Source organism: Aquarana catesbeiana, linkage group LG03 (genome assembly GCF_042186555.1).
Source record: "Aquarana catesbeiana isolate 2022-GZ linkage group LG03, ASM4218655v1, whole genome shotgun sequence".
In the NCBI taxonomy this organism is placed as follows: domain Eukaryota; kingdom Metazoa; phylum Chordata; class Amphibia; order Anura; family Ranidae; genus Aquarana; species Aquarana catesbeiana.
In genome coordinates, this window is record NC_133326.1 from 212,413,068 (window position 1) to 212,432,164 (window position 19,097).

The 19,097-nt window shown below is 44.1% G+C and overlaps 1 protein-coding gene across 3 annotated transcripts in view; it reads right to left on the reverse strand.

Moving 5' to 3' along the window:
• The window catches only part of LOC141131925 (mitogen-activated protein kinase 12-like), a 176,993-nt gene that overhangs the window by 50,228 nt on the left and 107,668 nt on the right, over positions 1–19,097 (reverse strand). For all 3 annotated transcript variants that reach the window (XM_073619752.1, XM_073619753.1, XM_073619754.1), the window contains exons 5-7: positions 5,065–5,094; positions 4,200–4,247; positions 2,059–2,173 (exon numbers count right to left, since the gene is read on the reverse strand). In XM_073619752.1, coding sequence (XP_073475853.1) covers positions 2,059–2,173; positions 4,200–4,247; positions 5,065–5,094 — 193 coding nt within the window. The remainder of the gene's footprint in view (positions 1–2,058; positions 2,174–4,199; positions 4,248–5,064; positions 5,095–19,097) is intronic.

Below are 19,097 nucleotides of genomic sequence, written 5' to 3' on the forward strand. Positions count from 1 at the left end.
CAGAGAAGGCCTTTGACCGTCTTGGTTGGTCTTTTCTGTTCGCCACACGGGCTTCAGGGGACCCTTCCTGCGGGCGGTACAACGTCTTTACACCAACACCATGTCACAAGTGAAAACCCCATATGCCCTCTCGTCCTCCTTCCCAGTTACTAATGGTATCCACCAGGGCTGCCAGCTCTCCCTTTTGGTATACGCAATATGTGTGGAACCGCTGGCAGTGACTATTCTTGGGAACCCGGACATTCGGGGCATACCGGTTAGGAGAAAGGAATTCAAAATTTCTCTGTCTGCGGACGACATTATCCTCACCTTGACCCAGCCCAGGATCTCCTTACCAAATTTACACGCTGAGCTTGACAAATATGGGGCAATTTCGGTATATAAGATAAACGCATCCAAGTCAGAAGCCCTCCTAGTCAATCTCCCAGAGGGTGAAATCCACCACTCACAGTCCTGTTTTCCCTATAATTGTGAACTTGCCTCCTTGGGGGTTATTCTCACCCTGACCTTTGCCACACTATCAAGCCAATTTGCCCCCCTATATAGGTCAATCAGGGAACTGGTGCAAAATGGAAGACCCATCATATCTCTCTCCTGGGTCGTATTACATCTGTCAAGATGGTCATTCCTAAGCTCTTATATCTATTCCAAACACTACCCATCCCTGTCCTCTACGGACATCTACGCAAACAACAAGCTGACTTAATACGATATGTGTGCACCTATACAGGGACATAAGGTACCCCGCTTGGTATTGATGGGGGTCGCACTCTGCCGACTTCCATTATCTGGTCAAGTACAAGCAAAAATACAGTTTTTTATTATTTTTGCATGTGATTGGATACAAAATGGGCGTCGCTGCTCTGACTTGACTGACTGAACAGTCTTTTTAGAGAATGAAAATTGAAAACATCTGAAAAAGGTACCAACTTACTGGTTGGATACAGTACAAAATGTTCATCTGCAATAACTTACATTTACTATCCAAGAAAAATTGAATTAGAAAAATATTTTTTTACATTGCTTTTTAATCCTGATAATCATAAAGTATGTACAAACCTAAACATACTTTCCCTTCAACAAGGGCAGTCTATTGTGCCCAGATTCGTCCAGTAAAACTCAAAATTGTCCTTACTGTCATGCAAATTTGTGTCTGAAACATTGACAATATAGGTAAATTATATTAAAAACAAGACTAAAGCACTATTTCTATGGTTTGTTATTACCCAGCCCGTGTTTTCCTGCTTGGCATCATTGTGATTGTTTATCCATTACTGGGCACTGCTACTGGCAACTTTCCAACTTCATATTTATTGGTGACCACTACTACTACTACTGTTGCTGCTGCCATTTTAATGGGTTTTGATTTTTACTAGAATACCAGCACCGAACAAACTATTTTTTAAAACACTTGTTTCATGTGATTGTAAATCCCAAGGTCTATGCCGCCTACTTAATGTTGCTTTGCCTAGTAAACTGAACCCTGGATTACACAGTCAACCCACCCAAGCTGGATGAATCACACACCAGCTTTTATCTATCGGTGGTTTTTCTCACGATTCTCTGGTCTTTTCATCTCCTGCAGCCATTAGCATGTAGTCTCATTTACTTTTCCTTTATTTTATTACAATAAAAGAAGGAAGAATGACCACCCCCCCTCGCCTGTTGCAACAGTAGCGAGACTGTAGAAAACCATTGGTGGGGGCAAGGGCACCAACAGGAACTCAATCAACGAAGTAGCTTGATTGAACTCTCAAACACATTTACTGTAGTAAAGAAAACCCACTAGAAGGACTTTGGATTCCCAAAATTGCTCATTGTTGTTTAGTTGATGATCTACAGTACATGTATTATACCTGGCCTCAGAAGAGCAAACCAATTGCCTGCCAAGGTACTGATACCATTCATCAGAAAAAAAAAATTACCAAACACGTTTTAATCCAGTTCGTAAAGTGATTTCATGCATACATTAGCAATCTATGAAAGGCTTGTTTAGACATACATAAAACTTACAGTATGACGGGTAACAGTGTACTAACTCTAGCCAAAACACCATACCTGTCTGTGTATAATGCATCCAATTAAGAATCACCTCTGGGGCTCTGTACCATCTGGTCACCACATAACCTGTCATTTCACTGTCTGTATGCCTTGCCAGTCCAAAATCCAGGATCTGTGAACATATGTGAGTAATAATTATCAGGACATCCGCCAACAGTTTAGTGTAGGAGGAAGCATTACATTAAAACAAGAAGAGAACAGTGACGCAGGACATGTACGAGATGTAAACTAATCAGCTGATTTCGATCTTTTCACTATCTTCGCAAACAGACAATACACCAAAACATAGAGCAATACACATTTTTCACACATTGTACATACATTAAAACAAATAGAAATGCTTTACACTACTGTGTTTTAGGTTATAAGCAGGAATCCTGACCCAAGTTCTCCCCCAGCGCTATGATTATTACACATCTTAAAGAAGATATTTTTGTATTAAAATGTGTTGTGTAATAACAAAAAAATAATTCTTCTGTGACTGGACCTAGGGAGAGGAGGGCAGATAAAAGATAATGTGCAGCTTCTATGTATGCAATCTACTACTCTCTTGCAGCAGGCTAGAAGGATAGCATGAGCTATATTATCTTGCTGAATGAAAATGTAACTAAAGAAAATACAATGCTCCAGAAAATAGCATACACCTAATTAGTGTACACTTCCAATTACACAGCGCATTTTAATAAAAACATTAAAATGTTCTTAGAGTACACCACCTGTCGTGACAGACATATGGAGGATGCAAAATACCGATCTAGTTGCTGGGCTGTGTATAGAGTCAAAGCCCAGGAACATGTACAGTATGCTTTGAATGAGTTTCAGAATCTTTGATCTCTATACTTGTTCCAGGTCAGTGGAAACACCGAAGCCAAAGCAGTAAGACAGCCAGTGAGCTAAAATTATCAAGAGAAGTCAGCAATGTCAGACTACAATTTTTTTCTAATTATTTGAGCTATCAGCTTAAAATGAATATGATCCTACGGCAGCAAAGGTTCCATATTTTTTTTATATCAAACCTGCACAGTAAAAAGATAACTTTAAAAGAGAAGTAAGGCCAAAGCTTTTTTGGTGATACTTTTGCACTCCTGTGACCCAGAATCAGCCAATTGGTTGATGTCACAGAGCCACTCCAGGCTCTGAAAGGATCCCGACCATATTGTCAGGATCCACACAGCTGCCTGGCTGACAGCTGGCTCTTAGAGCTTGAGTGAGAGGCAAAGCCAGTTGTGCCTGACTCCTCTCCTGCCTGGCAGTAAGTGCTGAAGGTATAGAGCAGAGAGCAGCGACTGACAGTCACCACTCTCTGCTCAGAGCTAACCTGAGAACTGACCGATCAGGGGTCATGTGACCCCCTTGAGCTTAGAGCCAGCAGGGAACAGATGCAGCATTACACCAATGCTGCATCATAGAGGCGAGTATGTAGGTTTGTCTATTTTATTTTTTTATACACCCCAAAACTTCTCCTTTAATGAACATGAAAATGCAGACACTTTTCTCCTTGTCCTCCTTATAGGCTTTCATCTACAAGTCAAAGAATATCGTGATAGTATCTTTTACAAAGGCAACATAAAACTACAATGCAGGATCTTTCGTAACTATTTTAGCAAATGTATAAAATAGTTCTTCCAACAGGGCATCAAGCCACACATACAATGTCAGGCTGTGTGGATGAGGTTTTAAAGGCTTGAGCTGTGTCATTCTGGGAAAAGTGAAAAAGTTCTGAGCCCTCATGCAGCCTTCTGCATGGCCAGACAATTTCAATCACTTTTAACAAGCTTTCAATTACAAGAACAGCTAAATAGTTTAAGGAAACCTAACAACACTTTATAGTATTTAACAGGCTTGAAAAAAATGTTGGCTTTAGTTGTTTTGTGCGTTTGATCGACTGACAATTGCTATATACAGGGCCAACATTAGAACTGTTCTTTAAGAGAGACACAATAGCAGCTCACAGGGAGTCAGTTTTGTTAGATCAGCTAATTCTTTTCAGGCCATAAGTGAAGGAATTTACCATTATATTGGGAATGCGACGGGGGGGGGAGGGGGGATTTCATTGTAAAATCAAAATATTATAGAACTTTTTTTTTTTGCAAGATCTACTTTGCTAAATTAACCAAGAAAAGTCTATGTTTTCATACCTTTAACTCACAATCTTCATTTACAGCCAGATTTCCAGGCTTTAGGTCCTGCAGATGAATACAAAAACACAAATAGATGTGTTAAGTCATTAAACTTAGAATTTGTGCAAGGTGAGCCACTGAAACCCCCAGGTGATTTCAATGGGGAAAAAAGATATAATACAATGCAGCGGTCACATGCTGGTCTTCTAAAATTATAAGAAAATTATGTTTTGGGCTATTTAGGTATGACTATACTCAAAGGAGTTCTTTAATAGTAATACCGAATTAAAAAAACACTTACGGCGTGCCCCCAACTAGATTAGAATCTGACCCTGTATATCCAAAGATGAAGCTCATATCTTCCCTGGACATCTATTTTAACTTGAAACTAGGTTACCTTGTTATCAGTTAAGAGACATTTATACAGGGAATTAATAGCATTGCTATCCCTCTGTGGAAAACTCAAGTGTAAGAATTAAATGTCAGGAAAACTGTTACAAAACCCATTTGGCTTTTGATTCAGAACATACAATTAAAGCAATTAAAAAGTTACCAAGGCTGAGCTGGTGCTAAGCAGGCACTTGAGGTGACATCCTCCCACAACAAAGAGTATAGTGTGTGAAGGAAAAGACTATTAAAAACTGAATCAAGTCCAGCTTATTCTGGGCTTGCCTTCTTAAAGAAGCACAAAGGGATCATTACTGTCAGACAGTGAATCATATTCTACTGGAGATGCAAATCAACTCTGCAAAGGGGGGCAAGGCCTGAAACAAGAAGCAACGGGCCTCCCCCAAAACAACCATGCCATAATATTTTACCATAAGTAAAAGCAGAAAACTAGAAATTGAAACGTTTTCCCACAACTGAAATGTTGAATACTTACCCTATGGATGATACCAGCTGAATGGATGTACTGAAATGAAAATGTAAAAAAGTGAGAAGTTAATCTATTATGAATTACAGATACATAGTATTAAGTCACATTTAAAAAAAAAAAAAAAAACACACACACACACACACACACACACACACACACACACACACACACACAACGTGAGCAGACATGCTGAGATATCAGAGGCCTACCCCATGCAAGGTAGAGCTATTAAGCTTCCATTTATGTGAATGGTAACCACAGATACAGTCTTATTCTGGCTACAAAAGCACGGGTTACACTGGATCACAAAGAAAAGTCAAAGATGTTATGGTGCTACCTTGTGAGCATATAATTTACTACAGTGTTCTTGGTTATAGGCAAATACACATAATGGCAGACTTTGGGTAAAGATTTAATGCACTTTCTAAACATTGAGAAATATGTCCGACTCCTGGAATTTGATCAACCTGGTGCTGGCATCCTTAAGGTCCCTTTCACGTCTGTGGACCTTTTGTTTCATCAGTTCAGTCATGTTTTTTTTTTTCAAAGAAAAACAGATGAAGTTTACATCAGTTTTGGTCTGTTTTTACATCTGCCAGCTAGAGTCCTTAAAAGAGAAGTATGGGAATTTTTTCCCCCTATATTCATACTTACCTAGGTTGATGCAGCATCAGACCGATGCTGCATCTGTTCCAAGGCATCTCTGCACTGAGAACAGAGCCACCAAACACCACCACCGATGGCTCGGTTCACTCACATCCGAGCGGAGAGCGCTGCCTGTCAGTCAGCAGCTCTCCTGCTCCGCTCCTCCACGCTCATGGGAGCACTGAGCTGTGGAGGAGAGCGGCCATCTCAGCGGCTCGCTGAGGGCCGAGACTGCCATCAGTCCAGGCAGCTGGCAGATCCAGACTTCCCAAGTCGGGATGACGCTCTGCCTCGACGGATTCCAGTGACATCAGCAGAGAGCGTCTTCAGACAGCTCTCCGTTGAAAACGGGAGCCCCACAGGAGAAGCGCAGCCTAAAAAGCTTAAGCTGGACTTCTCCTTTAAAGAAGAATTCCATCTTTCCGCACACTTGTCCGCCGGGCTGCGGGGCGCATGCGCAGCGGGCTGGTGTTTAGACGTGCACCCGTTCGCGACCCGATGGTGCGGCAGGTGCACGGCGGTCCCCGTGTGCGCTCACTCTGACGCGCTCGCTGGGAGGCTACTTCAGACGACTCCAGCGCCCAGTCGGGTTGCTGGTTTGTCATCAGCTGCTTCCGTGTACCTTGCTCTGAGAAAGTTCCCTGTTCCTGTTTACTGGATCCCCCTGACCACTGCCTGTTTAATGACCACTCTACCTGCCTGTTGGATACCCCTTGATCTCTGCTTGTTTAAGGACTATTCTATTTGCCTGCCTGATACCTCTGACCTCTGCTTATTAAAGAACCACTCTGCCTGCCTGCTTGATACCTCTGACCTCTGCCTGCCCTATGGACTTCCCTGCTCTCAGGCACTCCAGTCCTGCACGGTACCCGCCAGGTGTCTTCCTACTCCTACAGCGAATCCAAGTCTACCTTCCGCAGCCACCGGAAGCCCGTGCCTCCGCGTGCTTCCGATCCCCTGTATCACCTTCGGGGGTTCGGGTGCGCGTGGTCGTAAGGGCGAGCCGCTCTCGGCATCGGTGAGTATTGACGTGACAGTACAAACCAGCCAGATGTCCGAGGCCAACAGAGCGTGCCCCCCCTTGGAGATCCTGTGTCAGCAGGTCTCCACCCTGGCAGACTCGGTGCAGAGACTACAGGAGGGATATACGCAAATTGACAGCCGTCTCCAACAGCTGACGGGACCACTCCCTTCTACCGCCGCAGCTCCCGCACCCAGCAATGAAGGCCCGCTTCCCCAGGCTACCGCCAGTCCTACAGTTGTAATGGCACTTCCGGAACCTAGGGTCCCCACACCGGAACGGTTCTCAGGGGACCGTAAGAAATTTAGAGCTTTTAAGAATGCATGCACTCTTTATTTTGCTCTGCAGCCCCGAACCATTGCATCAGAAGTGGTTAAGGTGGGATTTGCGATCTCTCTGTTGTCCGAAGAACCCCAGGCCTGGACCCACGGCTTGATGGAGTCAGGAAGTCAGGTGCTTAATACAATCGATACGTTCTTCGAGTGTATGTCGCAGCTTTATGATGACCCACAACGCATGGCTACGGCCGAGCTATCCTGCACCACCTAGCCCAAGGAAGGAGACCAATTGAAGATTATACGGTGGAATTCCGTAAATGGGCGGCCGATACAAATTGGAATGAGCCAGCCCTACGCTATCAGTACCGCCAAGGCCTGTCCGAACTCCTTAAGGACGAGTTGGCCAGGAAGGAGACCCCCGCATCTTTGGAGAAGTTAATCCAGGCAGCCACTAAACTGGATAGACATTTGCGGGAACGTCGTTCAGAACGGTTCCAAAGTCCACGCCCTGTATGGACGACATCAAGACCTCAACCTACTCAAATACCGTCTCCTATGACAGCCGAGTCTACTACCCTTCCCGATACCGAACCTATGCAGCTTGGTCTGGTACGGCCTCCACTGACCTCGGAAGAAAGACAACGTAGACGGCAGTCCAACTTGTGTCTCTATTGCAGGGGAGACGGACACTTCCTGCGCAACTGCCCGATAAGGCCCAGTAAGTTTTTTCAGCCAAAATCAATGAATTGCCAAGACAACAATGCTCCTAAATCTTACGTCATGTTGTTTATTTCTCTACAGCTACCGGAAGGGGAGTCCCGCCTGCCAGCGATCATTGATTCAGGTGCATGCAGTTGCTTTATGGACGCTGCTCTGGCCCGGAACCTGCATGTACCCTTGCAAACCAAAGCTTAACACCTACGGGTTCACTTGGCTGATGGGTCTCTTCCCAGTTCAGGTCCAATTACCCAGGAGACCCAACCCATTCTAGTAACTACTGACTCTGGGCACCAAGAGCTCCTACGCCTAGACCTTATTCACTCTCCCATGTTTCCAGTCATTCTAGGCTTACCCTGGCTACAGGCTCACGATCCTCTGATCCAATGGAGTAATAAGGCGGTTTCGTTTCCCTCTTCATAGTGTTCTCAACATTGTCTTCCTTTGGAGCCCAAGATCTGTGCCACAATTACGGCTCCTTCAGTTAACCTCCAACATGTTCCTCAGGAGTATCTTGAGTTCCAGGAGGTCTTCAGCAAACAAATGGCCGATCGCCTTCCGCCTCATCGACCGTATGACTGCCCCATCGACTTACTGCCAGGGTCAGAGATTCCATTTGGTCGTATATTTCCCCTCTCAGAAACGGAGCTGGAGGTTCTCAAACAATATATTGACGAAAACTTGAAGAAGGTGTTCATCCGTCCCTCATCTTCACCCGCTGGAGCGGGTATATTCTTTGTCGGGAAGAAGGACGGCTCCCTTAGACCCTGTGTGGATTATCGGCAGTTAAATAACATCACCATCAAGAATCGGTATCCATTGCCGCTCATTCCAGAGCTGTTCCAACGGTTCCGGTCAGCTAGAGTCTTTTCCAAATTAGATCTCCGGGGGGCATATAACCTTGTCAGAATTAGGGACGAATGGAAAACGGCCTTCAGGTCCAGGTTCGGGCATTTCGAATACTTGGTGATGCCATTCGGGCTTTGTAATGCTCCAGCCACCTTTCAACACCTAGTGAATGACATTTTCCGCAAATACCTTGATGATTTCCTTGTAGTCTATTTGGACGATATACTAGTTTTTTCTTCCACGATTGAGCTGCACAGGGGGCACGTCAAAACAGTTCTTGCCATTCTGAAGCAACACAAACTCTACTTAAAAATGGAGAAGTGTGAGTTTGAGAAACCAGTCGTGCAATTTTTGGGGTTCATCATATCGGCAAATGGGGTTGAAATGGACCCCCAAAAGATACAGGCTATCCAAGAGTGGCCAGCTCCATCTGACAAAAGGGGAGTCCAACGGTTTATAGGATTCGCCAACTTTTACCAAAAATTTATCGTTGGATTCTCTGCTATAGTGACACCTATCACCCAGCTAACCCGCCAGCACGGCTCATTCCGGTGGTCCCAAGCCGCACAGGAAGCCTTCCTGAAACTAAAAAACCTGTTCAGCTCCGCTCCCATTCTCCGACACCCTGATCCTTCTCAACCATTCGTATTGGAAGTGGACGCATCAGAGATCGCAACGGGAGCAATTCTTTCCCAAAGACAAGGGCCTAAAGCCATTCTACATCCAGTTGCATTTGCATCCCAGAGACTCAGCTCAGCGGAATTAAATTACGATGTAGGTGACAGGGAGCTGCTGGCCATAAAATTTGCCCTGGAGGAATGGAGATATTTACTTGAGGGGGCACTCCACCCAGTGATGATCTTCACAGATCACAAGAACCTTGAATACCTCCGAACAGCAAAACTCAAACCCAGACAAGCCCGATGGGCTCTATTCTTCTCTCGCTTCAATTTTCATATTTCTTATAGACCTGGTGCAAAGAATGGGAAGGCAGACGCCCTTTCTCGGATGTTTTCAGCGGATCCCCAAACTCCGGAACCAAGCACAATCCTCTCTCCTCAAAATTTCCTTGGGCTGGCACAGACGGACTTAGTATCATCCATCAAAACCTCATCCAATTCATGTACGGAACCAGAGGTACAGTCTTTGAAGAAAGATGGGGGTTTTTTTTGGATCCGGGGTAAAATTTTTGTACCTCAGGAAACCCGGTCAACAACCCTCAAAATGTGCCACGACCACAAACTGGCCGGTCACTTCGGAGTTAGGAAAACATCTGACCTGATCTCTCGCTCCTTCTAGTGGCCGGGGTGGAGACGGGATTGCAGGGAATACGTGGCCTCCTGTCCCCTGTGTCAACGGAACAAGGGCCAAAACACCAGGTCCTGGGGTTTACTTAAACCGCTACCTATTCCAGAACGACCATGGACCGACGTGTCCATGGATTTTATCGTGGACTTGCCGGCCTCAGGAGGCTTTACTACTATTTTTGTTGTGGTCGACTGTTTATCCAAAATGGCCCACTTCTTGCCCATGGAGGGTACCCCTTCTGCAGTAGAGACGGCCAATATCTTCCTGAAAGAGGTCATCAGACTCCACGGTGTACCAAAGAGTATAGTGTCGGACAGGGGCGTGCAATTTACGTCCAAATTCTGGAAAGAACTCTGCAAAGCCTTGGATATCAAAGTGTGCCTCTCGTCAGCCTACCACCCTCAGAGCAACGGTCAAACGGAGAGAACAAACCAGACCTTAGAGCAATACCTCCGTTGCTTCTGCTCAGGATCCCAGGATGATTGGGCAAATCTTCTTCCGTATGCAGAGTTCGCTTATAATAACTCCATTCACGCAGCTACTAACCAAACGCCTTTCTGGGCGAACTGCGGATTTCATCCCACATTCCTGTCTAATGACATTCCTGAAATGGCAGTCCCTGCAGTACATGACAGAATAACCTCCTTGCAGGCTAACTTCCAGAGGATCCAAAGCATGTTGCAGAAGGCTCAAAGGGACTACAAGGAGCAGTATGACCGGGGTAGGAAGGAGAATCCAACGTTTGATATAGGGGAAGAAGTCTGGTTATCCACCTCTAACCTTAAACTACAGGTGCCATCTCGAAAATTGGGACCTAAGTTCATTGGTCCTTTCCCTATCAAAAGGATTATCAATTCTGTGGCCATGGAACTAGCATTGCCAAAGACGTACAGGATCCACTCTGTCTTCCACGTATCCCTGTTGAAGCCTGTTGTGCCTAGTTCTTTCCCAGAAAGAAGAGAGGTCCCTCCCCCACCAATCAGGGTGGATGGGGAGAATGAGTTCGAGGTGGAGGCCATCCTTGGTTGTAGAAAGAGGGGCAGGCAGCTACAGTACCTGATCCAGTGGAAAGGATACCCACCTGGGAGCCTGCAAGGAATCTACATGCTCCTCATTTAATACAAACCTTTCATCGAGACCATCCAGAGTTGATGTCTAGCTTGGGCGTCCAGTGTCCGCCCTTAGGAGGGGGGCACTGTCAGGAGACGCAGGTCGCCTCCGTCCGCCGGGCTGCGGGCACACGTTCGCGGCCCGATGGTGCGGTGGGTGCACGGCGGTCCACGTGTGCGCACCGTCGCCCGTGCGGGTGCCCGGTAGCGCGTCACGCTGATGCGCTCGCCGGGAGGCTACTTCAGACGACTCCAGCGCCCAGTTGGGTTGCTGGTTTGTCGTCAGCTGCTTCCGTGTACCTTGCTCTGAGAAAAGTTCCCTGTTCCTGTTTACTGGATCCCCCTGACCACTGCCTGTTTAACGACCACTCTACCTGCCTGCTGGATACCCCTTGATCTCTGCTTGTTTAAGGACTATTCTACCTGCCTGCCTGATACCTCTGACCTCTGCTTATTAAAGAACCACTCTGCCTGCCTGCTTGATACCTCTGACCTCTGCCTGCCCTACGGACTTCCCTGCTCTCAGGCACTCCAGTCCTGCACGGTACCCACCAGGTGTCTTCCTACTCCTACAGCGAATCCAAGTCTACCTTCCGCAGCCACCGGAAGCCCGTGCCTCCGCGTGCTTCCGATCCCCTGTATCATCTTCGGGGGTTCGGGTGCGCGTGGTCGTAAGGGCGAGCCGCTCTCGGCATCTCGGCCTCGGTGAGTATTGACGTGACACACTTTACATTTACTGTTTGTCCATTTACATCCGTTTTGCATCCAATCTGTTTTTTTTTTTTGAACAGAAGAGAAATAGGGCTTTGATCTGTTCCAAAAAATGGATGTTGATGGAAGTGGATGTGAACGGATGTAAATGGATGATCATCCGTTTTTTCATAGAGATGCATTGATGTCCGTGTTTTATCTATCAATGGATGGATAAGGTCAGTTTGTTTCATCAATTCAGTCACTTTTCACAATTCAGAGAAAAAAATGGATGAAGTTTACATTATTTTTTTTTTTTTTTTAAATCAGGTTTTCATCAGTTTTTACATCCACTACCAATGCAAAAATGGATGTAAAAACGGACCGGTATTGTCTGTTAACATCCGTTTTTCATCTGATCTTTTTTTAAACTAAACAAAATGGCTTTGATCATTTAAAAAAAAAATTTTGAAAAAAAGGATGTTGGTGAATGCAGATGTAAAAGGATGATCATACAGTTTTCCATTGATGCATGCCTTTTCATCCATAAGTGGATGGATGTAAAAAACAGACAAACCGTGTACTACTGTACATAATGACCCTGGACTTTATAACCTTAAGGCCCCTTGGCTGAGAGCGCTGATCGGGAGCTAAAATCGGCAGACTTTTTTTGGTCATGCTCCTTCGACAGAAGCCGGCATCTACTGAACCAACCGATGCCACCCGACGTTCGACCCGTGTGTACTACGCTTAAAGTGTAAGTCCACCCTAAAACTAAAATCCCTGCATCTATAGACATCCACATTCTAACACTAACCTGTCTAGCTCTGAAAAAAAGAAATCGATAACCATACCTTTTCTGAAGCCGAGCAGACCCAATCTCAAGCGGCAGAAGCTCTGCAGAGGACACGGCCAACAACGGCTGTGAAATAAATGGGGAGTGACGCCATCCATAGAGTTACTATGGAGCTTCCGTTGTCAGCTGTGTCCTCTGTACCTGGCTCCATAGCGAAGCCATGGCTGACAGCTCAGCGTGGGATCGGGTCGGAGCAACTGCACAAAAGGTATGTATACTGATTTTTTTCTTTACAGGTCTAGATAGGTTAGTGCTAGATTGTGGATGTCTGTAGATGCAGGGATTTTAGTTTTGGGGTGGACTTCTACTTTAAGGTTCACAAAGTGAGCGGTTCTATTTTGTTTTTAACCCAATAAAAGTAAGAATTGCTGCTTTCTGTTGTCGATTTTTCTATACATTTTTACAGTGGGTACTTAAAAGCTGTGATCCAGGAATATATACATCACATCAAATAATGCAATTATATGTTCATTTATAATAAAATGCATTTTTTTTTTTTATTAAAACTACTACAAGTATTTATTTCATATAAGCCTCCCCTGCAAAGTAGCAGTTGCCTGACAGCTTTAACCATACGAATAGCATTTAATGTGCTTCAATACTTTCACTCGTGGAGCAAAAACTACCACAAACACCATAACGAATGCATACCTTTGAGGTTTGTTGTTGTGTTGCTCAGGCAATAGCAAGCTCTACCCTTTTACTGTCACCACAAGAAGCAACTGTAATATCTACTAAACTGGGTTATAGCAAGAATATGGTGTTCCCCATACATGACACTCTGAACTAGAAAAACAGATACCCCAAAGCACCAAACCTGTAAAATTTTGAAAATATAAAAATGTTACCTAAATGTATTAACTTATCAGTCCAATTATTTTTTTTTAAGAAAGAACATATTTTCTTTAGTTATGGCTTCCACATCATAGTCACAGCCAAATGAACAATAGGAAGTTCTAAAAAATGACTGTAGCATGTGGACACAACATAAGGTCATAGGCAGTAACAGAAGGAGGACACCTTATGTGCAGCTATGAACAGATGGAGTATTTGAGGACAAGACTTCAAGACTTATTAACTGCCCAGTTCACACAAGTGTCTTCCTGACGATGACTTCATAGCTTCCAGAACAGACTAGAGCAGGGGTAGCCAACCTTTTGAGCACAGTGTGCCGAAAAATGTTTTCAAAGAAAATGAGCATGCCGATTTTTTTCACTCTCAATCACAAAATAGGATTTTTATAACAGCTTACCTGTAAAATCCTTTTCTTGGAGTACATCATTAATTGGTTATGGGCCACCTTCAGGTGTTAACACTGGTATACCCAATACAGGAAGTTCACTCCCCAATATAACCCCTCCTCCTTCCAGGAGTACCTCAGGTTTTTGTAGCAAAGCAATATACTTAAACACCATAAAAGAGGGGAGGGACCTCTGTGTTCCATGATGTACTCCAAAAAAAGGATTTTACGGGTAAGTTGTTATAAAAATCCCATTTTCTTTATCGTACATCATGGGACACAGAGCCTAAGTAATAACTTAATGGAACGTCCGATAGCAATGCTATTTGATGGAACGGAGAGACAACCCGTAGGGCACCCCCAGACCTGAGGCCTTGCAGATCTGAGCCATGGAGGCCTGATAACGCACTACCCAAAAGCACTAACCGCCCTGGTAGAGTGTGCCCTAACTTGAAACGGGGGAATCTTACCCCTTAAATCACAAGTTTGAATTATCACTTGTCGAATCCACTTAGCGACAGTGGATTTTGACGTTGCCTGCCCTTTCTTAGGACCCTCTGGCAGAATAAATAAGACATCAATCTTACGAATCTAAGCAGTTGTAATAAACAAAAACCAAGGACAGGGAGAAAGCGGGAAAGGCACCCTGAAGGGCTAGGGACAAGGATTCTTCAGGGAGGAACACCCATAAATTATGTTGAACAGGATTCTTTATTAGAAAAAAAAACATAATTTTCACTCACAATAAATATAAATGACCAAAATACCTCCACCCTAAATATAAAATAATGATAACGTTATCATAAGACAGGTGATCACCACGGACAAACACCCCTCAATCAGTCAAAACATTCAACCACTTTGGTAAATAAATAAATGTAAGCTGAGGAGATTAAACAATCAGTAAGTATATGTAGAATTCATATCATAAATTAATTGGAAAGTACCTCATCATAAAAAAACAGTATAAATAAATATAACAATTGGTATAAGACCTGCCCTGATAAATTAGCCCAGGAGGGAGCAAAGAGCATAAATTGTATACAAAAGGCTGCAGCGATGATGTTGAAAAAAGTCCCCTGTTTATTTGACCTATATACACTCTACTTGTAAACAATATGTATAGTAGGTATAAATCATTTAAATACCTACAAAAGTAACTAAGGAAATGATATATATCTTTAATTTAGGTTTACGTGAACCCAATGTTTAATATTTGAAATTTCATGATATTTACCTATATAAACCCTACTGTAAAACAATGAGCTTACTTTATAGATCCTTGTAAACTTACTTTATGTATCTTTATAACATTGTATACTCAATAAACTTCTTTTGACAAGGAAAAAAGTCCCCTGATGTGAAGGATAATACCACAATACTGATGAGTGGAAGAGCTCTTAAGTAGAGAAAATGGGGGTAAATCCCCTGACCTTGCCCTGGCCCGTGTATATAGATATCAAATGGGAGCTTGCTTTAATACCCAGTTAATGCAAACAATACCAGATGCCAGGGTAGTTGGTGTATAGTCATCCCTCAAACAAATATTCTTATGGGAATTCCAGCCAAGTATGTGCAGACACAGTCAAATATAAAACACTTGCTAGTCCCTGCAGGGATGGTCAGTGGTAACACCAACGGTAAATCATCCAACTCACAGGCTCACAAACAGGAGAGACACCGGCCGCACAGCACTGGAGATGAAGCTCAAATGAGGGGTTCCAAGAAGTGACTTACCGGTCCGTGCAGGGATTATCAGCTGTCTCTTTGGGACTGTCTCATACAACGATGCATACTCCGGCCGTGTAGCGCTGGAATAGAAGCCCACGTGATATGGCTCCAGGCAATCTGAGCGGTTGCCTTTAAATAGATTTTCATTGCTCTCACCACATCAAGACAATACAGTGACTTTTCTTCCCTGGAACATGGTTTTGGAAAAAACAATGGCAGGACAATATCTTGGTTCAGGTGGAAACCAGTGTTAATTTTGTTGACTAAAACCGACTAAAACATTTTAGTCGACTAAAATACGACTAAAACTGAGATGACTAAACTACGACTAAAAACTAAAAATGGCATTTTAGTCAAACGACTAAATTGGGACTAAAACTAAAACGCCATTTTAGTAAAAAAACTGAGACTAAAACTAAATTGAAATTTGACGTCAAAATTAACACTGGTCTGTAGTGCATGTTCATACCTTCATACCTCAATAACATAAATAGTAACATATTAAATTTTTCACTCCAGCAGTATATAAGGAGTTTGGAAATTGCTGAGAAATGCTTAAATAATGCATTACAAGTTAACTACACCCATTAAATTTTAGATGACTAAAATGAGTTTTAGTCGACTAAAATGTACTGGAGATTTTAGTCAACTAAAATGTACTGGAGATTTAGTCGACTAAATACGATTGAAACTAAAACAATTGCAGAAGATTAAAAAGGGACTAAAACTAAAATGCCATTTTAGTCTGAAGACTAAAACTAAATCGAGATTTGCTGCCAAAATTAACACTGGTGGAAACCCAAGACTACTTTTTGGTAAAAAAACACGGACGAGGGCGTAAGACCACCCTGTCCTCATGAAAAATCAAATATGGCTCTTAACAAGAAAGAGCAGCTAATTCCGAAACCCTCCTTGCTGAGGATATAGCAACCAAAAATACCAGCTTCCTTGTCAGAAGGACTAAGGGAATATGCTGTATCAGTTCAAATGGCCGTTTTTGTAACGCTGACAAAACTAAATTCAATTTCCAAGGGCTTAAAGGAGATTTAACTGGCGGATTTATCCGCATCACCCCTTGCACAAAACCCCGGACTAAAGAATGCGTAGCAAGCAGTCTTTGAAATAAAATCGATAAGGCTGAGACTTGGCCCTTAATAGTACTCAAGGCCAACTTCATCTCTACGCCTAATTGTAGAAAGGCAAGAATTCTGCCTATGACATATCTCAGAGGATGCCAACCCTTGGATTCACACCAGGAAACGTAAGCCTTCCAGACTCTATAATATATAGCTCTGGACGCTAGCATCCTTGCATTAATCAAAGTAGAGATAACTGACCTGGAAAGCCCACGTTTCTTCAGAATGTGGGTTTAAATAGCCAGGCCGTTAAATTTAGCGTTCGTAAAGTAGGATGGAATATTGACCCCTGTGAGAGCAGTTCTGGCCTTAGTGGTAGGGACCACAGACTCTCCACTGCCATCTTCACGATTTCTGCGTGCCATGACCTTCAAGGCCATGCTGGTGCTACCAGAATTACCTTTCTTTCCAGCTTGATCCTGCAAAGAAGTTGGGGCAGCGACTGAATAGGGGGAAATGCATAGATCAGTGAGAACTGATCCCACGGGGTTACCAACGCCGAGTGGATCCCATGTCCTGAACACAAAGTTGACTAACTTCATGTTGAATCTGGACGCTAGAAGATCTACGTCCGTTGTCCCCCATCTTTGACAAACAGCCCGAATAATGTCAGGTTGAAGAGACCATTCCCCTGGGAATAACTGCTGGCGTCTTAAGTAGTCCGCCTGCCAATTCTCTATTCCCGGAATGAAGACTGCCAATAGGCACGGAATATTAATTTCTGCCCAAGTTAGAATATGGTTCACCTCTCTCTGTACTGAGAGACTCTTGGTGCCCCCTTGGTGATTGATATAGGCCACAGACAGCCGTGGCATTGTCAGATTGGATCCTGACAGGACAATCCCTTAACCTGGAAGTCCAGGCTTTCAGAGCCAGACGCACTGTCCGAATCTCTAGGATGTTGATGGGCAAGGCTCTTTCGGTTCTTGACCACTGTGCCTGGACAGTAGTCTTCTCTAGTACTGCTCCCCAGCCTGAAAGGCTGGCATCTGTCATTACTACTTTCCAGATAATCGGTCTGAAGGATTTTCCTTTCGGCAAATTCTGGGTTAGTAACCACCAAACAGACTTTGGGACACTCTTGGGGACAGCCGCATTGGCAAGTCCAAAGCTTGGATCATTTTGTTCCAAGCAGACAGGATACTGTTTTGCAACACTCTCAAATGGAACTGGGCATAGGGGACTGCTTCGAATGAAGCCACCATCTTTCCTAACAACCTTATGCAAAGGCGAATTGAGGGATTTCTTTTCGACCTAACCATTCGCACCAGCTCTCGCGTGGAGCTGATCTTTGCCATAGGAAAGAACACCTTTTTCTGGGCTGTGTCTATGATCAGGCCCAAATACTTCAGCTTTTAGCGGTTTTAAGGAAGACTTCTCTAGGTTGGAGGACCCAACCCAGATTTTCCAGGTAACTGGTTGTAATGCGTACACTTTGCTCCAAGCAAGCCACTGACTGGTCTATTAGCAATAGATCGTCTAGGTACGCTAAGACTGTTATGCCCTGTGCCCTTAACCTGGCTAGAGGTGGGGCCAGTACTTTTGTGAACACCCGGGGTGCTTTGGCTAGCCAAAGGGCAAGGCTACAAACTGAAAGTGCTGCTGTTCTACTTCAAATCGCAGAAACCTTTGGTGAGCGGGAAATATAGGGACATGCAGATATGCATCCCTGATGTCGATGGACGCCAGAAGTTCTCTTCCTTGTAGAATGGAGACCACTGACCTGATCGACTCCATGCGAAAGGAACGGATTTTCAGGAACTGATTTAGATTCCTTAGATCTAGAATGGGTCTGACATCTCCTTTTGGTTTTGGTACCGTAAACACGTTTGAACAAAACCCAAACCTTGCTCTTCTGTGGGGATCTGTATGATCACCCCCTGAGCCAATAATCGGTCTAATGCTTTAAACAGGGATTGCCTTTTCCCTGGATCTTTGGGAACGTTTGACATCAGAAAATTAGATGGTGGAAACTCCCGAAATTCTAGTTTGTATCCTAGAGACCCCATGGAGAGAACCCATCTGTCCTGAATTTCCCTTTGCCAGACTTCTGAGTAATGCAGAAGTCTTCACCCCACTCTGGTGAGGGGGGACGCCTCTTCATGATGAGGCTTTAGTATTCTGCTTTGCAGATTTCCGGCCTCAGGTCTTCTTTTGAGCCTGGGCCTGACCCTGAGGTTTTCCTCTAGAGTCTGAGGGCGGAGGCCATCACCACTGCCTAGAGGCGGATGCTCCTGGAGCAGGAGAAAAAGTCAGTTTAAACGAAGGACGTTTATACTTTCTTTTGACTGCAAAAAGAGTACTCTTTCCACTAGAAATCGTTTGGATGTATTTATCCAAATTATCATCAAATAGTCGCTCCCCATGAAAGGGGAAACTAGTCAGAAGCTTCTTGCAAGGTGCTTCGGCTGACCAATTTTTTAACCAAAAGGGTCCTATGCATGTGTACTAGCACAAGC